The 27,154-nt window shown below is 32.3% G+C and overlaps 1 protein-coding gene across 3 annotated transcripts in view; it reads left to right on the top strand.

Annotated features, from left to right (window-relative positions):
* The window catches only part of LOC118187617 (acyloxyacyl hydrolase-like), a 111,733-nt gene that overhangs the window by 77,031 nt on the left and 7,548 nt on the right, over nt 1-27,154 (top strand). For all 3 annotated transcript variants that reach the window (XM_085823124.1, XM_085823126.1, XM_085823129.1), the window contains 9 exons: nt 5,840-5,910; nt 9,398-9,446; nt 9,548-9,691; nt 12,390-12,459; nt 15,274-15,387; nt 21,563-21,599; nt 21,708-21,782; nt 21,903-21,978; nt 25,669-25,884. In XM_085823124.1, coding sequence (XP_085679250.1) covers nt 5,840-5,910; nt 9,398-9,446; nt 9,548-9,691; nt 12,390-12,459; nt 15,274-15,387; nt 21,563-21,599; nt 21,708-21,782; nt 21,903-21,978; nt 25,669-25,884 — 852 coding nt within the window. The remainder of the gene's footprint in view (nt 1-5,839; nt 5,911-9,397; nt 9,447-9,547; nt 9,692-12,389; nt 12,460-15,273; nt 15,388-21,562; nt 21,600-21,707; nt 21,783-21,902; nt 21,979-25,668; nt 25,885-27,154) is intronic.

Below are 27,154 nucleotides of genomic sequence, written 5' to 3'. Positions count from 1 at the left end.
TTCAACACAGGATAACGTTTCTACTGTCGTGGTTAATGCCAAAAATCGTTTGTGGAATCAAAAATACATAGTTGGAGAGATTAAAATTCTTCATCTATTACTATATCTATGAATCACATCAAATTCTCCCCCCTTTACTTTTGATACTGCTACTTTGAACGACTCGTTTTATTATGTTCTATTCTGTAAGTTCTAAGGCGTAATTATTTAGCTGAAAACTGTTTCAAATGTTAAACTAGAATTTAAATGCGAAGAGCAGATTGCACTTTTTTATTTCTATAGCTTTTTATACATTTTTAATTTTTGAAATTTTTAATAGTCAATATTCTTCAAGGTTCCAGCCTGTAAGCCAAAGTTTTCATACTGCGATTTTTGCTTTCCTTTCTTTTTTTTTTTTTAAATATTGGAAGGCAAATTAAAACCCTCTTGAAAGCTTAAACTCTTCTCTTCAGGGTCAGATAATAAAAGCTTTGCTAATGTTTCTACTGACCGTTAAAATGTCCTTGACTCTTTGCTCATTTGTCTCTCTAACATCAGCGATTCCATTTTTAGAAACTATTTTCCTTCTTTAAACCCCACGCGTCTGTGAGTATTATATTACGCCTGAAACTCTTAAAAAACCTATTGTATAGCAACAGCAATCAGAACTAGATGTGACCTAGATAAATTTAGAAAATCGATTATCTCAGATAATAGATATCGACATTAGTTTTTTAGTTTCTTTCTTTTTTTTTTTTCGAATTTTTTTTCCCCACTGTGATATCTGCACTTGCATCTAACGCGCTTGTGTTTAATGGTTGACAATTGTTAAATTGTCTTTGGACAATTATTTTATTCTGTTATTTGGGAAAAATGATCTCGCCAAATACATTTTTTTTTCATACAAACCCAGATTGAGTAAAAAGAATAATAGAAAAAGGTGGAGACTAGGTAGAACAGGCAAATTTAGGAATAATAACCGCTAGAAGATTTATTGAAGTTAAATTAAATTAAATTATCAAGCGGAAGAGCAAAAAATATCCTAAGATATTGAAGAAAATCGTTACTCACTTCTGCAGAATATTCTTCAGTGTTTCCTCCTATCTTCTTCGTCTCTGTCTAAAAACTTTTTAATAAGTTCGGATAATTTATCATTTTATTTATATTTTATACTTACGTTAGCTGTATAAGTAGCTTAAAATTAACATCGTATTTTATATCATTAAATGTGTTTCAGGTGAATATATTAAATTCGCATTAATTTATTAAATAACTAGCAGCTTCGCTGCCAGCCTTCGTCTGGCTTTTAAATGTACCGGAAAAATGGCTGAAGGGAACACCAAACGTTAAATTTAAAAACTGCTTAGAATTTTACTCTGCAGAACAACTTCATAAAAAAAGTCATTACGCGTAACAAAATTACAATGAAATAAGCAATATCCCTTAATACAAATATTAATTATCCTAATAAATAAATTAACCAACTTCCATTTGCAAAATCTTAAGAACTGAAATGATATAAAGGAGGTTATAAACTATGTTTTTTAAAAAAATCACTCAAAACTTTTCAATATCTTAAAGACAGTGAAATGAGCAATAAACAGCATAAAAGAATACAAAAAACAAAAAATTATGAAAAGCAAAGTATAATTAATGATATTTTATCTTACATTTTCAAGAGAAAAAAATTACTATGAAAGAAGCTATATCCCTTAATACAAATATTAATTATCCTAATAAAAAATTAACCAACTTTCCGTTGAAGAAAAAAAAATCATTCAAAACTTTTCAATATCTTACACATAGTGAAATAAGCAAAAAATAACATGAAAGAAGCTCAAAAAACAAAAAATTCCGCGCAGAATTTTACTCTGCAGAACAACTTTATAAAAAAAATAAATAAAAAAAAATGTTTTATATATATTAAAAAATGACAATGAAATATGCCAATCTCTTAAAAACAGTGACATAAGAAATACGATGAAATATTGTTGCCAAACCCATATTTCTAAAAGAATGAAACTATTCAAAATGATGCGATTTCATCAAAAATTTATCAACAACAATAAGAAATGAAAATCGTTGCCAAAATCACATTTTTAAAGATGTGAGAAGTGTACTCGGAAGCTTCATTTAATTTTTTTTTTAAATACAAATTATTATCATTTTTCTAAAATTATTTTTGTAAAAGCAGTCGCAAAGATGAAAGTTTAACGTGTCCAAAAATCAAAGAAAAATAAACTTTTTTAGAAAATATCTCGTTGCAAAGGTGTTAAGCTCCCTTTGTTAAATAAATTCGTATTTAATCGATTTATTGAAACACGAAATTTATTTTAAGTTCGTAAAATAGCTAAGTGCCTACGTTTCATGACGATGTGAAAATGGAGTGTGTAGAGTAAAATCTCGCTTTCCTATAGCCCATTATGTCTCAAAATGACGCGATTTCGTCACAAAACATAAAATTAAAAAAATTCGAATTCTAATTTCGAAAAAATCGCTTCGAGGTGCACTGGCTCTGGTCTAGATGCACCTATGTACCAAATTTCGTAGCCGTGGGTCTATTAGCTTACGCGCAAGCGCGAACGAAAGACACACACACACAGACAGACTCTTTCTTTTATTATATGGTAGAGATAGCAGCTATGCGGCCAGCTTTCGTCTGGCTTTTAAATGTACCGAAAAAATGCCTGAAGGGAATACCAAATGTTAAATTCAAGAACTGCGCAGAATTTTACTCTGCAGAACAATTGCAGAAATAAGAAAAAAAAAAAAAAAAAAAAAAAAAAAAAAAAAAAAATTACATATAAAAATTACAATGAAATAAACAATGTCCCTTAATACAAATATTAATTATCCTAATCAATAAACTAACCAACTTCCCGTTGCCTTCTCTCAACAAACGTCCAGTATCCAAGAGAAACATTAAATTTAAAAACTGCACAGAATGATCGCCCTCATTTTTCCAATCGGCAACAATGCTGATTTTCAACAGTCAGCAATCCAGTATACAATTGAATGAAAAACAGTTGCCCAAAACCACATTTCTAAAAAGAATGAAACTATTCAAAATGATGAGATAAAATCAAAAAGGTAAAATAAAAGAAATCTGATTGGAATTTTGAAAAAATCGCTTCGAGGTGCACTGGTTCTTGTCTAGATCCACCTATATACTAAATTTCGTAGCCCTGGGTTTATTAGCTTACGCGCAACACGAACAAAAGACACAGACTCTTTCTTTTATTATATTGTTGCGTGCGTACGGGTTCGTTATGAAGTGAATGCACAAGTCCGATGAAAAATGAACAAAACTTTTTATTATCACAACAAAAATGCTTAAATTTTCTCAAATTATCATGCAGTATTACAATATCTCACAGTAGTTATCTTTTAACTACTCAAATATCCAATAGAACGTAATTCAAAACAGCTAAAGAACGCTAATCCGCGAATTCGCTATAATCAACAACAGCAGTTTTCTAAACAACAACAAACTAAGCAACTACTACTAACTGAGATGTTTTCCTCCTTTTATAAGATTTTAAAATCACGCGCTAGAATTTTCCAGCACTTTCTCGAAATCAAAAAGAGATATTTATTTATTTAATGCACGCGCTCTTGTATTTTCAATTTTCCGGCTTAGCTTTCTTTTAATATTCGTCACGCGCTGCACTGCGCGAGAAATAAAACCATTTAATTTGTAATTGAACTAACATTAGCTTTTTAAATACCAAATTCGTAACAATATGTAGAGATGTATTGGCTTTTGCCCATAAAAAGATCGCAAAGCAATTATCTCATAGTAATGGTATAAGTTATGAGTAATAACACTGGGATCTACGGTCATAAAGTGAATTGAGATCAGTTCTTTCTTCTTATATAGATAAAAAAAGAGAATTGCAATCTAATATATTATTTTAATTACCGTATAGAATCTCATTCTCTTCGGTAACATAAACTGTGAGGTCTCTACCTAAGACTTAAGGGACTTATCGGTCTGTCTTCGAAATTACAACAGAGAAGGTGAAAGCTTGTAAATGACACTTTTATTTAACTCAGATAAAAGTTAAAACTGCACTTACTGCTGTGCATACAGAACTTCTTGTGCTTACAGAAGCCGCCAGCATTCATGGCTTAACTCAAAACGTAAGAGAATTGAAATTAGATTAAGTTAATTGTAAGTTATCTGAAAAAGCTATACAGACAAAATACGCTTAAGTTGGCTCAAAAACCTAATGTCGGCGTGACAAATCAAATGGTGAAAATAACGCAACACCGCAGATAAACTGCTGTCATGAGAATCAAGTAGCAAACGCGACCTTTACCATCTAAAACCTTCCTTTAAAATATTATCTCTTTCAACCTCATTTGAATACGCGCAAACTAGAAATTAGCCTTCTGGCAGGAAAATAGAAAGCGAGAAAGACAGAAAAGCTAATTAACATATAATAACTAGTTAATGAAACTAAATGCATACTCTACAACTAAAAATCTTTGCATTCTGTGTAAATAATAACTTCTACTTTCATTTACATTCTTTAATATTAAATATTATATTAGGGAAGCATTATCATTTAAAGAACCCAAGAAGGAATAATTCTACGAATTTTTAATAAACCTTTAATTGACATATAACTCCTAATTTGTCTACATGTTTAATAAATTTTTGACATCTTATTTTGAATGTTTCATTAAAAAAATATAATAGTGTGATTTTAATTTTCAAGTGTAAGCCGTGAAAATATGAAGCTGAACGTCTGCAGGAAGCAGATCTGTATAAATCCCAAACGGGGAGGGGGACATATTTTTATAACCAGGAAAGCTATCGTTATCGTCCGACCTATAATCTTTCAAGCTTAGCTTCGTAAAAAGTAGCTCAATAATAATAATAATAATAATAAAGCTGAAGGCTTTGAGATTTTAAATTGTGCCCAAAGCGGCGTTTATTTAATCCTTTTGTGTGTTACCTTTATTTATTAAATATCATGTTCTTCGCGCGTAAGCCATAAAATTTAATTCAACAGCAGTATCACAAAATATTTAAAAAGCGTATATCCTCAGAATTTCCGATACACAGTCTCAAGCACTGGACATAATTTTTTCTTTCCCGTACAGGGGTGCCATTGCTCGTTTTGAAATCATTGAGTTTGTTAATCTAAAGATCGTTACAGAGTTTTACAAAATATGAAATAGATAATGAAACGAATTGCAAATTTGGGTTTCCATATCGGCATATTCGAGTGGAGGACTACGTTATTCAAAATTTGATGTCTCATGTCTCTAGGTACCGTCGTTTTTTCACAATGCCAGAAACATACATACTTTCATGCAGATTCTTTATAATTTAATTTCTTTAAATATAATATAGGGTGATAATATTTGGTGGCAACAATTTGAAAAGTGATTCAAACTTTTGTAGTGAACCAACGCAAAATGCCAAAACGGAATTAATAGCCCATCTGGGCAAATTCCCCATTTGGGTTAAAAATTAAAAATTGAAACTAGAATTAATTTTTCAAATTTTATTGATTAAAAGTGAAATGCGCACTTTTGTCCTAGCTCTAGTAAAGAATTTATCGTACGTACCGAATGAATCGAAAGAAGTACGTATGGAATGAATTTTCATTGCAAAATACCCTTCCATATCTTTACAAAAGTGCAACTGTAAAATTCAGTGTATCTTTGAAAACAAAATACAGTTCTGAAATCAGTAAGTACTGTAATTATATTTAAATAAGTACGTTTAGTCACTTTCGTAATAACCGAATTAAAAGATGCGTGTAATTTTATATAAATTAATTTTAATACACATTTTTTGTACATTATAGTAATAGATTAATAAACTCAGATTTTTGTTAATTAGACATTCAGAGGTGACGCCTGGAGAGGAAGAGACTGTGACGACGTGAATGAGATGATATACCCTGGCAGACGGTAAGTTCTGGAATTTTAATGGCATGTATTAGATTTATCAGCGTGTAATTCTTTACTCATTTCTCAAATTCGTTATTCCTGGTTAGCTGTTAATTCCCCACCTGAAAAATGATACGAGGGTATTCCAGGTATGGGTTAATAGTTCTTTGTATATTTTTAATTAACAGTATTAAATATGAAAGAATACTGCATAAATTCTGACAAAGTTAATTCTCAGCTATTCTGATTCTGATAAAGTTAATTCCAATGAAATTCTTAAAAACATTTAGCAAAAGAATTTATTAGATGTGGAGAAGGAAGGTTTCCATAGCAGTTTCATATCCGAAGTAAAATACAAGTTTATTAATGCAGTCGTTGAATTTCGGCAAAGTATTTTAAAATGAAAGAGATTTGGGGCTCTGTGAGGCATGATGGCTATAAGGAGTATCTGTTATCGAATGCGAATTTTCCTCATCTTTATCATGTATAAATTCTTGATTCTGATTTGCATAGTTGTTGAATTTTTAAAACCGATAAACCTTTTGATAAAAGTACTTGGAAATTTTTTCTTCTTTTAGATCTCAAATCATTTAAAGCTTTCGTTCATAAATCCTTACAGGAAATTTAATTATGTTATATTTTAGATGTGTTTTAATTTATTCTTTATAATTAAGTTTTTAGATACCTTAATTTAGTTTTAAATTTTTAGTTTAGTTTCTTATTTTAGTTTTTTTATTTATAATTTAATGGCTTTTAAATAAAAGAAAAATTATACATAAAATTTTTTAAATACTTCAAGAAGACAATATAATTTTTAACTCTTCGAAGAATGGTGTTATTGTTTTTAATACAGGAATTTCGTATTCTAACAAAATAGAAGTTGTCGCACATGTTTGTTGCAAGTTTCGTGAATAAGTGATCTAATGAAAAACGTGGACACCTGTTTCTTGAATAATTAAGTCATCTCTTTATTAAATAAGTTTAAAAGCCTCCACATTACATTAATTTGTGATGAAACAATATTATAACAATTCCTTTTTTCCATTTTGAGCAACTCGCTTAAATAGTCCTCACTAGTGGCCAAGTAGTTAAGAACCGCTGATAGTTCGACTTAGCCCAGGCGAACTGCATGTTTGATTTTCATGGTTTTCCCAGAGTATAATACTTGCCTAGCTTTGTAACGTAGCCTAACTTACTAACTTAACTTACTTATGTTACTAACTTACTAGCCTTACTAAAGTAAATACTAGCCAGTTTCTTTTAGAAAGTCCTTCGTAAAGGCATATAGTCCTAGCATATAGCTTGATAGATAACCTTATAAGGTATTTCTTCCACTTCCCTAGCGTGCCTTCGTGGTGTAACGGTAGCACGCTGGGCCGGTATTCCAGAGGTCTGTGGTTCGATTCCCGGCGAAGGGGGTTGCTTATTTTTCACCTTTTCTGCTTCCAATTCACCTAATGACTCTACAACCTAACCTAACCTAGCTGTTTTAAGCATATACTTTATGCTTTGGATTTCTAGGGGTTAATTCTGTTTTCAGATTACAGTTTATTCCATGTGGTATATATGTTACGGTGAAACCGAAATCTGGAGAATGTCGACTTTCACCGGTGAATGTCAACATTCACATAGTCTCTTGGTGTATGTCCGAAATATTTTCCAAATACTCTTATTTCTGACTTACACCGGTCAATGTCGACATTCACCATGTACTAATGGTGAATGTCGAACATATAACAATATTATATTTTCTTCTCCGTAATTCAGTCGCGAATAAACGCACTTGAAACTTGAAATAAGAACTTAAGAACATGTGAACCTAAAACACACAATACATTCAAACTGAGAAAGGAAAATAATAGAAGTTAAAAACTTACTTAATTATACAGTACGTTCTAAATGAGAAAATAAAATAACAGTAATAAAAAACTTACTAAATTATGTGAAATTATGTGATCTTAATTATTGCAACAACTTAAACTATTATGGCACTTTATGACCTCTCTTTTCGACTTTCACCAAAGTATATCTGTGATTGTCGACATACACTGGTGAGGGTCCGAATCTACAAGAATGTAGTGAAATATTCGGTCTTTCACCGACGTATTTCGTGAATGTTGATATTCTCCGGTGAAAGTCGACATTCTCCAATTTCGGTCTTTCACGGTAACATATATACAGAATATATGAAATTAGACAAAATCAACTTAGGTTGATGCTGTTTTTTTTAATGCCCTATGTCGTACTAGCGTGGTCCTTCTCCTTTGAAAAACAAAACTAATCTTTAGCAGACCCTGCAAAATAATTTTGCTTCTAAATAATGTGAACCCAGTGCTTGCCTCTTTTAAAATTAATATTTTTTCTGTAAAATTAACACCAATCTAAGGCTGACGTTTATGTTATCTTTTATTTCACGCTGAGCACATTTTCTTCTATAAAATATGGTATAACTTTGTAATGCTATCTACTCACATGAAGGCAAGTGTACGAAGCTTTGAAGTACGAAGTAAAAACATTTCCCTTTAATTATTCCTCATTTCTTGGGATTTCCATATTTTGGTAATGAATTTTACCAGAATTTACAACATTACAAATAGTACCAGTTTCTTACTAAATGTGTGTGTGATTATGGTAAAGTGTCGAGGGCTATCAGCCTAAGCGGAGGGATGCCTTCGTGGAGGACTTTCTATGGGAAACTGGCTCGTATACACGTTACACATGGGGAAAACCACGAAAACCCCCATGCAGCCAGCCCGTTCGCGGGATTCGAACCTCGGACCGAACTACCAGTGTTCAGCGACTTTACTGCTCGGCCGCTGGTGGGCCCTTACTAAATGAAAGAAATGGTTATGCTTTAAGAGAACGTTTATATTGTTTTAAAAAAATATCTAAAGCAATTTTTTTAGGACTTGGCCTTCTATTGATATTAGCTTTCGTTTAGTTATAAAAAAATTTTTAAAAAATTAACCTTCTAGATTAGCAGTTTTTAAATTTTATGAATTCGAACACTTTTATATGATTTGCAGCATTTTAAAAGTTTTATTTTGATTAGCGCAGTTATCTTATTATTTTGGCTTTACTTCCACTTTTGTCAAACAGTATGCAAATTAGTTAAAGCATAAATAAACTTATGGATGACGAAACACGAATTGAATAATTGGAGTTAGGTTTGGAGACAACTTCCCCTTGATAAGTCTTTCTCCTGCTTTCTTAGCAATTATTCACTTATGCATTTTTATAAATTTTTTAGGATTAAAAAATTTTTGGAATTATATATTTATTCATGGATTTTGATACTTGCACTTGATTTACATATGCTCTCAGAATTTAAATGATATTGTAGATTAGTTCGCAGTAATAATTAATAATTTATTTGTTTGCGTTAAATTTCATTATTTAAAATTTAATTAGCTTTACATTTGCTTTTTTAAGAATAGAGAATGTATGTTAAATATGTACATATATATAAATATTATATAAAATTATACAATTATGCTTCGATTTTTAGGCCCATGGATAAAGATATCATACTTGATTCCAATTGTAATGGAATATTTGTAAGTTAAATTTACATAAATATTGATATTATTACTGTAAATGAATTGATATTAAATATAAAAATGTTTTACTGATTAAACTTTAATTAATACTGCTCTAGGGTCTTAATACAAGTTCAGGGATTGCTTACGAAGAAGAATTATGCGGAGAAACAAAATCTCAAGGTCTTATTTACATAGGTGATTCCATCGGGGCCCATTTTCATGTTCCACCTGCGTGGCTAACTGCGGAAAAGCTAACTATCGTAAGTAACCAAACTTATACGTAGAAAGTGAACCAAAGCCTAAACCTTTTAAAAATTAGCATTTTAATGTGTTTGTAGTGCAATCAGCTAAAAAATGCATAAAATTAATCTTTGCCCTTTAAAGAATTTTATTATGCAAAATTTTTTAATTGCTCCTATATTCGTCTGACAGCACTTTATTTGTAAAAGTACATGCAAGGCCTGATAATAAATATCTAATCTGGCAGTTTTCCTTACTGAACTTAGTCTAAAGACGAGCTAAGAAGAATAGATAAAGAAAGGAATCATCGATACGATGATAATCGATTTGCACTTCTGCAGCTGAAGAAGCATTATTCTATACTTAAACTTTCAAAACTAGTTCTGGAAATTTATGAATGTTATGTTGCTTTAACTCCTCCAAAATGGTTATTCTGTGTGTCATTTTTGCTCAAACTCAAACAAGTTATCATAGAGCGGCTTTTTGTATTCTCAGAGATACTGAATGATCTCTTTATATCTGCAACTTGAGGTAATTACATCATTTAAAAAAGTCACAGGATTTCTGGTCTGGGTATTTTAATGAGGATTCATAGTGCAAGTAGTAGTTTATTATTCCACTTTAATTAAAAGCTGGAAGTGAAAAGAAAAAGGGGGAAAGAATATGGAGTAACACTCTGTATTGCTGTTTTACGGAGCAAAACTCCATCTTGTATATGAACGTCGCAAAATTTAGTGCTTCTTGTTCTCCCAAATTAAGAACAATATTACTTCATAATAAGTCTATACTAGTGATTCTCAACCTTTTGGCTAACGCGTACCATATAAACAAAAATTGACAAACTTCAGTACAACCACTACATTTTATGATAATTATTTTTCAATTTCTCAAATATTAAAAAAAAATTGCCATTTGCACAACCTGTTGACTATTTGTTTTAAATATGCACGCATAAAAAACCTTTTAAAACTAAACCTATTAATTTTAAAAGATTAAACTTTTAACCTTTTAAAACTAAGTGTAAATTAGGATCCACTTTTGTTTCGTATTTATTTTTCAAATACAACATGGCAGAAAATCCTTGTTCACACAAATAGGTTTTGCATTAAAATTAGGCACAGGCATTGGCATTAAAAATTTAATTACATAGGCATTAAAAATTTAATACCTTTATTTGAAATGCCTTTAAACTGGTTTTTTCGGTTCAGCCAAACGTTAACAAGTCTGTTGTTGTTGAAACCATCAGCTAGAGTTCGATCGCAAGAAATTTATATCAATTGTTCTTTTTTTCAGAAGATTACTGAATTTAATAGTTAAAAATACTTTGTTTCTTTCCTTAGCACTTATTTTTCTCTTGCGTACCATGAGTGGTACACGCGTACCAGTGGTTGAGAATCGCTAGTGTATACAATTCTAAATTTCGACAGTGTTCAAAAGCTAAACCGAGGCGCAGTGATCGATAGTTTGGACAAAATAACACTTTGTAATACGTATATTCTTTTTGAAACACGATGTATAAGGATTCCAAGGTTAAGGCATCTACAACTAAAAATTTAAACAAGAATATGTCTAAAAACAAAATTTCTATAATATTCTGCATTTATAGGCTCATTGTGTTTCCATTTCAGTTTTAAAGTTAGTGAAATGCAATTTCTTAATTCCTTGTATGAAGTAAAGGAAGTATTGTAATCGCGAAAAATTTCGGGTATCATATTTGAACAATATCCATTTCGACCGCTCTCGAATCCTTCTAAGGATGTTTTTGCATGACGTCTGTCATATGGATTTCTTGACGTCTGTACGTGCGTATATATGTTTCTCGCGTTATTTAAAAACGAGTAGCCGTAGAATGTTGAATTTTGTATATGGGATTGCTATAACATGTAGCTGTACAGCACCCTTTTTCGTTACAATCGCCCGCACCAAACTTATATGGAACGGAAATATATGTATGGGGGAATATGTTTACTCGGCTCAGTGAGCTTAGTTTTTTGTTTTATGTATTGGTTAATTTCCCATTTTTCGCCTTAAAAGCGATTGAAATATGTTGTTCTTATGTCCCGATTAAAGTTTTTATGCTTTTAGTTAAGCTGCATGCAATAGTTTTAGAATCCTCAACAATTTAAAAGTTTAAAATGCACGTTAAGCCTAAAGAGACGCCATTTGTTTATATTTGAAAAGTCAGTAGGTGCACCAACTTCAATGTCTTTTTGAACAGTGGAATGGATCAAAAGTTAACTTTCAGTTTTGTGCACCGAAAATTTTCTTTTCATGTCCTCTGCCCGAATTGCTTTTTTTTTTTTTTTTTTCCGAAAAACCTAACTTTAATTGAAAAAAATAAATAAAAATTAAACTGTTTTTACCTGCATTTGGTGTTTTATGTTTTTCTGTATTTGACAATTTTTAATGAAGATGCTTTGAGTTTTTATGTATTTTTGCTTTGCCTTGAAGTGAGACCTGAATTTATTGAATGAGAAATATATATCTCTAATGAAATTCGAGGAAATATGTTTAAGTAAAGTGCAGCGAAAAATGAGTATAATTTAATAGGCCGTGTCAGGAAGTCATGTGGTGGCTGCATCAGATACTTCTTTTAAAGTCGGTCGACTTTTGAATGATATCGCGAATGTATTTGATATTTAATAAATTATTCTTGTTCCAATGCAGTTGGAATACTTTCATCTTTCTGTATGACTGATAAATGTTCCTTATTTACAGGATATATTAAAGAATTTCAGTTTTGTCTTAGGTAATGAACTGGACTGGCCTGAAACATCTTTTGCAACAGGTAGATATTCATTTTAACAGCATATTGATCTTCAATTAGCCCACTTGAATGCACAGTAACATAAGAATTATACTTCAAAAATATCGGTTACAGAAAATAAAGTACATAACAGAGCACAAATTTATTTTTAATAATGTTTATTTACATTCACAACTTTTGTAACTGCACAAGCTTTCTAGAATCAGCTATTTTAATATATATCCAAAGGTTACGTCAATAAAGAACAATAACATATTTTATTTATTTTATTTATTATTTTTTGAATACTCCGATTATTGAGGTATTTGATTATATAAGGAACGAAATTTTTTTCGGAATCATACTGAGCTCTTAAAAAAAAAAAAAAAAAAATAAGCTACTTTCTAAAGCAAAGGGAAAAAAATTCGCATTCTCTGTAATTCTTATCATACGGAAAATCTTTTTTCATCAATCCCTATTTCCTGGTACCTTTTTTTTAATGTTTACCTTCAGATGAGAACTATTATGTCGTTTTTCTACTTTGGATGCTGCAGATAGTACCAGTGCTGATAATTTCAAAATATTTTTATATTTCGAAAAAATAATGAATTATTTTTATAATAACTGGTAGCCTGAAAGATAACTAAAAATTGTTTGTTAACTGACAATTTTACATCCATGCTTTCTCCGAACTCGAATCCGGGTCCTTTGGTATCGCAGTCAGGCTCCCCTAACCACTATACCATCTGGCCGGCTCGTGTGCTGTAAATTACGCCCCACTTAGAAAAATGTCTGATTTATGTGAGATAAAATCATTTAATAAGCAGTAGGAATTTCCTAGCTTGGCATTCTTTTTCCTCATATAGCATACAATTTCGAAATGATAAATGGAATAAAAATGGTTGCATCACTCTTCTTAGGTTGTTTAAAACGCTTTATAGTTTTAAATCTCTGATTTACACTTTCTTTTTGAAAGGAACACTTTTCAGATTCAACTTCACTGTTACATTCTTAATAAAGTTCTTTTTTAAAAGATCGAACGCAATATCCCGAAAGTAGCTGAAATGTTAAATTATTTCGCATCAAGATACCAAGATATCGTTATATCCTTGAAAATGAATTAGAATAAATAAGAGAAACGTGTAGTTAACACTCCATAAGTAAAGCATTTCTGTTAAATTTAATTTTGAATGCATGAAGAATCGCTTTTTTTCATTTGTAACAATGCCCAAAACATTGAGGAAGAAATTGTGATTTTATGTGTGGTCTGCACAGCATGAAAATGTCTGCGTGAAATTTGACTCATAGTTCACCGCCAAAGAATGTGTCCTATTTGATGCCAAAGTTAATGAGTGTCTGCTTATATTGAAAGAACCAAGAACATACGATTTACCGCCCAACCGGAGTAATGGTTAGCGACTCTGACTGTCCTACCGAAGGGCACGGGTTCGAATCCCGAAGAAGGCATGGACGTTTTAAACGTATCGTGTCTGTGGGGCATGGGGGCAGTCAAAATATACGGGAAGCCGAAAGCCCTCTTGAGAGGTTGCTGGTAGGGGAAGGGGTGGGAGATCTCGGACCCGTCCTCCTGGGGTGCTCTTTTTCAAAATTGGGGGCGGAACGGAACAAAGTCTTACCGTTACCTGTATGGTGACCAAGATTCTTGCCAACGACAAGAGCAATCTTGCCTCCTAGTCACGATGAATTTCAGGGCTTGTTCTGGTATCAGACTAGCGAGATTATTCACAACAATAACATACGATTTTCGCCAGACAAAGAAGAATTCAACCCATACTGCTTCGAGAATAAAGTTCATGGCTTTATGATGCAAATAATGAAGTTTTCTCTCTGATCGCATTTCTGGCACAATGAAGTGATTGATATGTAGCTGTCTAGGTATTCAACTTGAAGCTATAAGTTGCTGCATTGTTTGAATAGTGCATCAGAACTATCACGGAAAGAAAAATCCCTCGTACGAACTGCAAAGTGACACCCTGTCAGAAATGCTTACTTATTTGAAGACATTTCAGTTTTCTCTGACAGTAAAATTTTTTTAACAATAACACAGAAATTAGGGTTTAAATATAATTCCCTTGCTTCAAATTATCTTGCAAGTATTTTGTTTAACCGCAAATTAAAATTTGAACTCAAGTGTAACCTTTAGAAGTAGTCACATCTCAGCCGCGTAAGAAACTTTCAGCATAAAAAAAAACTCGCGCTTTTAGTATAAGTTATTAGGGAGCTATCTATTCAGAACATTAAAAGAAGACATTTCTAACGATAAAATTCTCATGTTTCTGATAATAAAATTTCCGCTTAATATATTTATGAAATTTATGCTCTAGTGCTAAAAAATGAAGAGCAATGATTGAAAACGGGATGTATCCATCTTAGTAGTAATACACTTTAACTTATATTCACCACGATTTCATTTTCTGCGCAGATAATTCATATTACCACGATTGTTGTAAAATAGCTGGTTTTCTGCTCAGATCATTTTAGAAGTTTTATGATAAATACAGTATATGAACTTTTTCTAACTTTTCTATAAGTATTTTCATGCCTAGTAATAATGTATCATCTATCATATAAATAAATACTTTTTTGCCCGTTATGATATTATCTTTGTATTTTAACTTAATGCTATATATGTCAATTTAATACATTATTAAGAATACGGGAAAATATGACGATAGTGAAATGAGCTTCAGCTCCCATGTCTGAAAGATATTAATAGGGATAAAATAAACTTTGGTATTTATGAAACATTTCTTCTCAGCGCGCGTACGTACAAAACAATTTTATTTAGTACATTTTTTTAATAATGATTAGCACTTGATTTTTTTTATATTTCAGGTTTTCAAAATCTCTCGTGGCCTATATTACATGGTACAACGGATTCAATGTATTTGAGGCTTAGACAAAGGAATCTGTGCAACCACCGTGACTTCCAGAACATTTGCTTCAATGGTATAAATTCTTCAATTTGTTACCATAGTTTTATTTAAAACTAGCCGAAGTACCCGATGCCAGTTAAGTTAGACTGAAAGTAATGTATCTAACAACAGAGCGAACGATACCGCTGTAATCCGTCTCTAATAACGATACAAAAAATAAGATTCACACTCATGCATTTTTCACTCTGATGCGATATGGAACTCACATAAAAAATTTCGATAGAAAAATAAACTAATTTTCTCATTATATCAGCAACAATTGCACGCAGTTTGTAAAAGCTCAAGTTCCATCCAATATTTCACCTATATTCAATTTTAATCGATTAAATGAGGCAAAACATTTATCATAATTGATTAGAAATCAACAACAAACAAACACACAAACAGGCATTCTTCTTTATATATATATATATAGATTTTGGGAAACTTACAAATTTTTGATTAACAAAACCTACGATTTGAAAGAGGGCAGTAGCAACACTTTTCGAAATAAAGCATTTTTATCCTCCCAACGCGCGACACTGTTGCCACTCGGAAAAATGAGTGCGAAATCTCGGCTGGTTAAAGTCGTGCCACGATGGGAATGGTCGAAATGGCTTCCCACGAATTTTTGGAATCGGGAATAATGTATTTAATTTTTGGCAATATTTTTATTTCATTGTAACACTTCGGAATTTTTTATTAACAAACTCTGCGATTTGAAAGCGAGCACGGGCAACACTTCTCGAAATAAAGCAGATTTTTATCTCCAGCGTGCGAGACTGTTGCCACTCTGAAAACTGAGGGCGAAAATTAGCGTTTTAAGAATTTTTAATTAATATCTGTGATATTAGCCCTTTTTTATTTATTGGAAAAAAGTGGACGTCGACCTTTTCCAGAACCTAATAAAGGATTGTAGAAAGTTTGAAGACGATAACTATAGAAGTGACTGAGTTATTAGTGAACAACGTTCTTCTTTATATAATATAGATGAAAAAGGAATCATAAAAATAACAGTGCATATTTACTTCGCTGCTAGCTATTTTAGAAAGATTATAACAACAAATAAACAAATAAAACAAAACAGTCAGGCTTTTTTCACCTAAGCTTGTGCATTAAAGTCATATAAAATTTTTTATTACTATCATTTTTACCATTTATACTCTTATTTACAAATATATGTATGTATATTATATCTCTTTTTAATGGGACATAATTTTTCCTCTTTATATTCTTAAATACTTTTTGTGTGTCAACTCTTGGCTAACCAGCGGCCGAGCGGTCGCTAAACACTGGTAGTTCGGTTCGAGGTTCGAATCCGCGAACGGGCTGGCTGCATAAGCGTTTTCGTGGTTTCCCCCATGTATAACGTGTATACGAGCCAGTTTCCCTTAGAAAGTCCTCCACGAAGGCATCCCTCCCCTTAGGCAGATAGCCCTCGAGGCTTTGCCATAATCACACATACACACACATTGTGTCAACTCTTATTCGTTGTTTCTTTTTTTAAAGAAATTTTGAAGCAATAACTTTCAGACTAAAGACTTTTGGTCTGTAAAATATGTCTGTGATATTTCCAACTTTTGTCGTGTGCTAGTTAGTTCGACATTATGAAATCGTCTAATCTGTCAAAGTTTAGAGATAAACTCTAAAACCAGTGACTTTTGTACTATGGAAGTCCACTTCTGTGAGTATAAACTAAATCTAGGAGCTTTTTCAAAAACTGCTTTCCTCTCAAACTCAAACTGCTCAAAAACTGTTTTTCAAGAGAGATCTAAGGAAGAGCCAAACAAATCTGATTCTTTGTAATGTTTGTAAGTGTGTAATATTTGTGCGTAAGGGAAACTCAAAATACACGGCTAGCCGAAAGGCCACTTGAGAGGTCGATGGTAGGAAAAGAGCGATGGAAAAAGTCTCGTAGCGCCTCCAGAATGTTTTCCTTCAAACCTGGAGTGGAAGACAGTGCGACGGGACTATACCTGTACGACCAATGGTGAATCTGGTTTCCTACTCACTTTTACCTGTACCTTTATTCTACTTGTTCTTCAGAATGAAAGGAACGTACTCGTATAATTTATGTAACAAGCTCCAGAACAATGAAAAAAAGATATAGAGATGCCGGTATTGCGCTACCGGTATTGCGCCGGTATTGCGCTACCGTTTTTTTTCTGTTACACATCTACATTTAAAATATTACCTCAAAATCCTGAACGACATTGGTCCATGACACGGATTAATGAAGAGTTTTTAAATTCAACTGTTCGAGTTATAAGCTTTACTGCAGTACATTTATATAAATGTTTACACATACATTTTTGTTTATTCGCGTAATTTTTTTATCGTATATTTGTTCTTTGTTTTGTTTTATTGTAATTTTGAACAATTTATCTGTATTTTGTTTATTTTTATTAGTCTGAAGGGGCAATTTGCCCTGAAGGACTATTAATTTCATTCTGGCATTTTGCGTTGAAAACTATAAACGGCGAATTACTTTTCAAATTGTTGCCACCAAATATTATCGCTCTGTATTCTATTTAAAGAAATTAAATAATGAAGAATCTGCATGAATGTATGTATGTTTCTCACATTGTGGTAATACAACGGTACCTAGAGCCATCAAAATTCGAATAACGTAATCTTCCATAGAATATGGGCATGTGGAAGTCCTAATTTGAATTTGAAATTTGTTTTATTATCTATTTCATATTTTTTAACACTCCAATGAATTTTTGATTAACAAACTCAAGGATTTCAAAGTGAGCAATGGCAACGCTGTACAAAAAAATTAATTTTATCTCCAGCGCGCGAGACTTCGTATCGGAAATTCTAAAGATAGGATCATTTTAAAATTATTTTGCGATATTGCTCTTGAACTGAATTTTATGGTTTAAGTGCGAAGAACATGATATTTAATAAATAAACGTAACACACAAAATGTTAAAAAAGCCCCATTAGACGTAATTTAAAATCTGAAATCCTTCAGATTTTTCAGCTTTTCTGTTTATTTTTAATCTGTGTATAATTGTATATTGCTTATGAAGCACATCATGTCTTCATATATTAAATGATAAAGATAATCGGAATATGCAAATAGCTCGAGCAGACTCCAAAATATGTCTTGTTAAATTTAGCGGGTCTTGGCTATGGATTGATATGTTTTCGGCGGCTGTGTTATGAGCGTGGAAGCATCTTGAAGGACTTTATCTTACACTTCTAAATCGATTTCTGCCTTCGGAAAAGGGGAAAAGGAAACGTATCTTGAGCACTGAGTTTCACGCACTCCCTGACAGCACCTTTGTCTTTATGATAGAATTTGTACATATATGTCACCTTTTGAGCACTGAGGTTCTGAATTTTAAAAAGCAGGTCATTCTGTACTCTTTTAGGACTAAATGTGCGTTATTTTTCTTCTTCCGGATAAAATTTAAACGTATCTTATATTATGAAAGGTTATATTTCACTCTTATCAGTAACTGTATTTAAGAATAGAGTTTTCCTTTTCATTCTTCATTTTATTTTGAGAACCACATTATCCGTCTAAGTTAATAATATTAACAGCTTTCAGTAATATTAACAGCAACAGTAATATTAACATTTTAGTAATATTAACATACATGTGCATAATATAAAATATAAGACAAAAATATGTTAAACCAAATTCAAATTTAAAATTGCAGTAGCCCCTTAACTCTTCATTTTAATTTGGGTATTTCCGCTTTCTGTTCGAAAACACTAATTGCTTGTAATAAACTTCTCTAAACTGCGTAATTTCAAAATTAGTAACCTCCATTATTTGTCTTCTACTTAACGGCAGTGAGTTAAAGATTTTGCGAACTAAAACTCAAGCAATCCATGCTAATTTTAGAGCTTTATTAATTAGCCAATCAAAATTATATCGAATCGGAATTAATCAAATTAAGATTTCGTCCAGAGCGCATCACATTTCGCTTCTGCTCCTCTTGCTGAGGCGCTGCTTTCTTCTTCCCGCAATAATAGCAAAACTGTAATGTTAATAAAATTAATATTTAAATCTGCTTCGACTGCCAAGTATTTTCTTCATCAGTGAGCTATGTATGCTTCAAACTTCAACATCTATCTGAGTTATTTTCTATGTTATTACACACAAACACAGACATATATATATTGTTGCGTTTTTCTTTTTCTGACACCAGTTCTTGCGTTTTTTTTCCTTCACGTTCGTACGGGGTTCGTGTGGATTTGGAGTGAATAGCAACGATACTTGATGAAGTATCGAAACACACTTTATTTGCCAGTATTGTCAGGACAGCTCCAAAACACGTTTTACAGTCGTCGATGAACTACAATAAATACGCTGACACGATCAGCGACACAGCCTTCAGGTTATCAGGCTATCACAGTGAAGACAGCTTCACCGCAAAGCACCAGAGTACAGCTCCCGACTCTGCTCAGTCGTTCTCGGAACTCCATGTAATCTCGAGACTCTCCACACTACAACTAGCGATGCACTCGACGACACACAGAGCACGGCTCCCGACTCTTCGGTCCAGTCGTTCCCGGAGCTCAACACGCTCTCTCGACGATGCACTAACCGCGTTACACTAAGAGACTCCTTCGGTGCACTCGACGACCCACTCGGCACTCCCTGCCCGACTGTCAACTCGATCGACTCCGCAGGGATTGACTCGCTAGACGAGACACCAACTCGTTGCTAACTATCTCGCACTCTCGGAGCACACGCTCTCGCCCTTTCGACGAGGCACACTAACTGACTGCGGACCAGCAGGGTTTATATAGCTTTCGGCTTGTGTTCGAGAACATTCTGGGCTAAACCGGTAAGAATTCGTTCCAGAAGGTTCTCCAACCGTCCATGGTATATCGCCAATTTTGACGCCAAATATTGCAAAATGGGCGATTTTTGCCAAATGTAGCAACCCTGCCTTCCCTTGCTATTTTATGGCAAACCTAAAGCTGCTTTGCGGGGAAGCCATCTTACCGCGCCTGTACATTTCGTAACAATATATATATATATATAATTTATCTCCTAAACAATATTGATTAATTGATTCTATTATCTCCTAAGTTTAATTAAAGTAGAATTATTTTAAAAGAGAAGATCATACAACATTATATATATATATATATATATATATATATATATAATGTTATATAAAATGTTATATATATATGAATATATTTAAGAGTTTTTTGCAATATTAAAATCAAACGCATTAATTATGTATGTTATGTGAACAATAGTCTGAACCTGAATGAACTAGAGTATATAGACTGATGACTCTAAAATACAAGACAACACTAGGGTTGGTGTATACAGTAAACGTTATTCGAAATGAACTCCTGTGGGACACTTCATGTCGAATTTTGATGCAGAGATCCTTACAATCTAACTGGCTCTGGAAAACCTCATGGTAAAGACCGATTGTTTCTCTAAAGCAGTTATTCTAGTCGATTCCAAAGTAGCCATCCAGGCTGTGGTTATAAATTATGACACAGATACGCAGAAAAGTTTTTGTCAAAAATCCCGTAAAGAGGCTGTGGCAAACTTCAGACTGCAAACAGGTCACGATTGCATGGCACATCATCTTAATAAAATTGGCATACTTCCATTTAGTATATGTCAAATTTGCGATTTAGCCATCATGAATGCAAAGCATCTTTTTATATGCCCAGAACTAGATAAAGAGTCTCAGAAACGTGGTGAGATAAGTAAACTATATTGGAATGCCAGAGTTTTCATGAGCTCCTCATAAAGACTACATCTCTTATGTTCCTTTCCTTGTTGTTTAAATTTTTAACTTTTTACTTTTGTTCCCGTGTTCATTTATTTTGATTCTTTATAAATGTTTGTTCTTTTATATTATTTATCATTGTTCTTGTGTGATACTTGAGCTGTTCTATATGTTTAGATTGATCTTTCCAATAAAGCTGTATGTAACAACATATTTAAGAGTTATCTTGCTGTTTTTCTTGCGTTGATTTTTGCTGGATTTTCTTTATCTGAGAAAACTGCTGTCACCTCAAGCCGAAATTAAAATTCAAGTTTATTTTGCTCGTCTGTTCTGATTATTTAAAGAGATTTTGACGAACACGTTAACATATAACAATATGTATATGAATACATGTAATCCCTCTCTCTCTCTCTGTATATATACATTAATAATGTAAAAAATAACTATTTTAGGAATTTAAAATTTGTCATTTTTGCATTTCAGGAGCTGCATCTTCATCGATGCTGTCATATTTAGAAACGTATGTAGTAAAATTAAAACATTTTTATATATGAAATTATATCGTCACATCCTGTGAAACTGGCTTGCTGCCCAGTATTTTCTGTATTAAATGAGTATTTATTTGCAGTATCGCAAGAAATCCACAAGATGATAAACCTGCCCTTGTCTTTTACGGGATGATGGGAAATGACGTTTGCCGAAGGTATACTCACATATTTAAGTGTTATTGTATTAGAATTCATAGAGTTATTTGTAATTTATGTATGAAAAAATGTTATTAACTCTACATATATTTTATCTTAGTTGTATTATTTATTTCTAGGTGGATGAGTTCACTAGAAGACTTAACAACGCCCGAAGAATTCAGACAAAATGTAGAATCTACTCTTGATAAATTAGTAAGGAAATGTTTAAAACTTTTAAAGAAATAATTTACACTATAATATTAGACATTCTATAGATCCTAGACTTTCTACACAATGCCGAAAGTAATACGGTGACAATTATTCATTGAAGGCTATTTATCCACACCTTATAAATTTTAGTTAAAAATAATCTTTTCTAATTCATCTTTATTTTTCCTATCTGTTCGCAGCGATTTAATGGTGCTTGCTTAGCTCATCTCTAGCCATTCTCTTACAAACCAGCTCTTGGCCTCTTTGCATCATGTTAGTTTTACTTTTGGATATTCCAAGATCTTTCATCCTCACAAAGTATCTAATTTTTTAATTTAATTCCTTCTTCTAAATGTTTATTTGTTTATCGCATATAAATAGGCATTACAGAGGGTGTGCGGCCAAAAAAATCATATGCAGAGAAAAGTGTTTATTTCCACTATATTTAAATAAATCCTTCAATATGTATATATATCAAAGAGTCCCCAAAATAACAGGACTGACAAATCTGTAGTCAAGAAATTCATAAATATGTGCCTTACCGCTAGGACTTAGCATTTCCCTTAGTTGTTTACTACTCAGTCTGAGATCAGTGGTTCATTCTCGGGTCTGATATGTTGTGCTTGTTTCTCAGCAGCATTTTGTCATCCCCACCTTTTTTTTTTAAATGTACGAGCACAAAAAAACAGACAGTGTGCGTGAAATTTTGATTTCCATAGAAAACTGATTTGAGACCGTATTATATGTTGTCAAACCCTTTTGATATTATTTAAAGATAAAGTAAATTAAAAGTGTATTAGTGATTTCTTGAATTAAAAAATGGCATATAGCAAATGAAGACTATTACGACTTGGACACCCATTGACGAGCGAAGGGGGAAATTGACAAAATGTGACAGGCTTTTTAAAGATTGCCGAAGGATCATTCAAGTAGATTTTTGAAAAAACTCTTTTCATCCGACAATTTGTAGTAAAAAATGGCATGGTGCTTGCCTTTCACGTTACTGACCAAATATTTTTACTCGGTACAAATGTTTTCTGTTTCAACGGGTAAAAAAAGTATTCAGAAAGCAATTCAGTGATGTGGCTGAGGTGCAAGAAAACACAACAGTGAGGAAAACATGTACCGATGCGGGTGGAGAACTTTTTGAAGCAAACTAAATTATTTTAATGTGAAGTATAATATAATTGCTTTGATACAGAGCACCCCTGGGGAACGGGTCCGAGGGTCTCCCATCCCTCTCCCATTCTACCAAACGACACGAGGTGCCGCCATGCTACACCGACACTACACATTTACAAACATCTATGCCTTCTCCAGGATTCAAACCCGGGCTCTTCGGCACGGCAGTCAGCGACGCTAACCACTATATCGTCTTTGGCGGCGGAATATTGTTTGCCCCCGCAAAGCTTCATCTTAATTAATCAATAGGTACTATTCCGTTTTGAGGACCGTAAAAAAATTGCAACGAAAATGTATGCGCAAAAGCGCCAAATCTAGCAAACGCGCTCATTTAACAGCGCGCCAAATTTAGAGTACGCGCTGATTTCAGATTGCGTAAGTTTATATAGTTCTATATTTCTTAACATGCCATTGAAATACTAGTTTAATTTTTATATCCTTTTTTGATATCCTATGGATTCAACAATTTGGGAATTGCCCGTGACGAAAAGTCTGTAATAGAATTTTGAGTAAAGTGCAAAATCACCCACTGCTTGACGCGTTTTTAAGAATTGCACATACTCGGTATCCATGTACACATCGACCTATTTTCACTTAAAAAAAAATCCCAGAATTGCACAAAAATGATACTGAGCACACTCTTGACTTTATCTATGTACACATCGACCTATTTTCACTTAAAACGCAAATGAAAATTGACAAAAATCTAATTGTTTTTACCCTTGTAAAAAGAGGCAAACAAATAAGTGGACGATTCTGCACTTTACCCACAATTTTTTCATAGAAAAGGCATCATTCATTACAGAAAATTATGCGTGAACAACCAACGAGATAAAATTATGTTTTAGCGATAACACGGTAGCGAAATAGCGATGCAGGCATCCATTCAGTTATGTTTAGCAATTTTTATATAAATTATAATAATGATCTGAAATAGTTATTTACTCTTATGCTTCCATTCAGTCATGTTTAGCCTTTTTACTTCCTTGTACGAAGTAAAAAGGAAGTATTGTAATCGCGAAAAGTTTCAGGCAGCATATTTCAACGACAATATCCATTTTGACCGCTTTCGAATACAATTTAACGATGTTTTTGCGTGATATCTGTACGTAAGAACAGAATAAAAGACTCTTTTCCTACAAAAAAAATTATAAAATGAGTTCTGAAGAGAATTTTTCGTGACGTCTGTACGTACGTACGTACGTATCTCGCATAACTCAAAAACGAATAGCCTCAGAACGTTGAAATTTTGTATATAGCACTAGTATAATATGCAGATGTGCACCTCGTATTTTGGTTGCAATCGGCCGCGCCAAACGTACATAAATATATTTATATATATATATCCACTCTGTAACCCGGCTCAGTGATCTCAGTTTCTTTACTTTTATATGTTTGTAAATTGTGTATTTTTTGCTTTAAAAATGATTGAATTATATTGAATTATGTTGTTCTTATCTTCCGGTTAAGGTTTTTATGCCTTTAATGAATCTGTATGCAATATTTTTAGAATTATCAACAATTTTAAAGTTGTTTAAGTGCCGCTAAGCTTAATAATTTTTTTGATGGCGGCCATTGCTTGTTTACATTTGAAACAGCAGAGTAGTGGATTTGATGGCCAATCTAGAGAAAGGTAGCTTCGCAACAACAAAGATAACGCCTTCATTTATTATTGCGAATTAAATCATGCTTAATCCTTTCTGGAAATTTTTCGAGGAAATACGTGTTTAAGACTTACTTCGTAATTTTTAATACAGATATTTTGAGTTTTTATGTATTTTTGCCTTGTCGCGAAGTGAGAACGGAATTAATTGAATGTGAAATACTCAATCGTCTGTGAAAAACTGTTTCTTTTTTGTTTTGCTTGCTTAATTTTTTTTATATATCGTTCTAGGTTTATTATAGTATTTGAATAGAACATTTTGGAAACGATTAGATAATTCTTTAAATGATGTAAATTTTGTGCATTCTGAGTTATAATATGAACGAAATATAATACTGTTAAGTGAACCTAGCGCCAGAGTGCCGCTATGGTAAACAAATAGCGTGAATTTTAAAGAATGCATTTATTCTATTGGGGTTTATGCTCTGTCGGCGAAGTAGATTTAATGCAATCCAATAAGTTTAAAAGAAATGCAAGAAAAAATGCGTATAATTTAATACTTCGTACAAGGAAGTCATGTGTTGCACACATCAGATTTTTTTATATAAATTTTAATAATAAAAAAGTATTATACGAAATTAACATTTCATCTAAATTAAAACATCAATCTCAGATAATTATTTACTATTATACTTCCTTTCTTGCGTTAGGGTTGCTGCAATTATTTTGGCAGCACTGGCATCAACGTTAGTTTGGCGATTTTTTACAGCCCTCAAAACCGAATAGTACCAGTCAATTTAATCAAACATTATTTTACATGATAGAACCTTTATTTTCTATTTAATTTTATGTATCATAAATTTCTGTACAATATTCCCATTACAATTAGTTTACATGATCTTTTTCAGAATGAAATTCTGCCTTCAGGAAGTCATGTCTTACTCATTGGATTAGTAAATGCAAGTTTTGTGTTTGATACTATGTGTGAAAGAGTGCATCCCATAGGAAAGTTACGTAATGATGTTCGATATGCTGATGTCTACGAGTGGTTCAACTGCATGCGGATTGGACCCTGCTATGGCTGGCTAAACAAAAATGAAACAATTCGACAAGCTACAACGCAGGTAAAAATTCTTACGCAAGTCCAAACAATATTTACGCCCCATTCATTCAATTCTTAAATTGTTTCATTACAGAGAAGAATTTTCTGCATGGAGAGGTCTTTAAATACAGTGAAGAAACAATACGTAAATATATAATTAAACAAAAATATAAGTAAAAGCCAACGGTAATTTTCATGTGTTCTAGAATTTCGATTCAGTGGGTAGAAAAGTTTTGTTTCGCGAAGAAGAGGAGTTCGTTTTACTTTCCCTCGAGATGCATAATTTTCATAATAGACCAATGTTAATTTGAAATAAAATTTTGCCCAGCTAAAAAAAAAAAAAAAAAAAAATCGTTTTTTAACTATCAGAAACAGTTTATAGTTGTTTTGATTCTATATTATCATAATGCTGTGAAACTTCCATAAAACGACTATTCTTGGTTTTGTGTGATTCGTTGTCCTTCAGTAGTGATCGCCTTTAGAAAGAGGACTATCGGTAATGATGACTATTTCACTGAAGTGTGTTCTGTATAAAAATATACTGTGGTTAATTTTTATGCACTTTAATCTTTATTATTCTTTACTTTCTTTACAAATTTACATCTAATGAGTATATTAAAATGCTAGATTTATACAAAACTTAAAATTAAACTAAATTAAAGTAATTTAAACATTCAGGGTAAAAATTACCAATTTCAATAAATTCTTTAAAGAATTTTGTGCAAGAAATTTTTTTATTTGAATGTATTATACATTTACACTCTCACTTTAATCTTGACGTAAGTTTACATGATCTCGCACGCAGAATGCCTCCTTATCAGTATAACACTATTTGCGAAGTAATAGAGGTGGCGTAATTCTCATATTAAAACTGTTTACAGTTTTTCGACGTACAGCTTCATGGTGAAGATATTAAAGTGCAAAAGTTAGTGACGTCGTGCAACTTTTCTCTTTGGATTAAAATACATGTCAGCAACACAAAAATAACTGTTGGCTGTTGTTTTATTTATCTTCCTGTTGTTTCAAGGCACGTTCGAAAATAAAAGAAACGTTATTAATTTAAAGCAAAAATTAGTTGGTGATTAAGAATGACATTAATTTACATGCAATGTTCATTAAACAAATGTTTTATTGATTAAACGTCTTTATTATTTGATTATCCGTATATAATAATGTGATACTGAAATAGCTGTATGGAACATTATCATCCGCTAAAAAGCAAGTGTTTTATCAAGTATTTTTTACTGCAATCTTTCAGAATTTCCTGGAGAATTTTAGATAATGTCAAATAC

This window comes from Stegodyphus dumicola, chromosome 1 (assembly GCF_044657685.1).
Source record: "Stegodyphus dumicola isolate Sdum_Otavi_A_Nest chromosome 1, ASM4465768v1".
NCBI classification, from domain to species: domain Eukaryota; kingdom Metazoa; phylum Arthropoda; class Arachnida; order Araneae; family Eresidae; genus Stegodyphus; species Stegodyphus dumicola.
The sequence above is the reverse complement of the archived record's forward strand: the minus strand, read 5'-3'. Positions and strand labels throughout refer to the sequence as shown.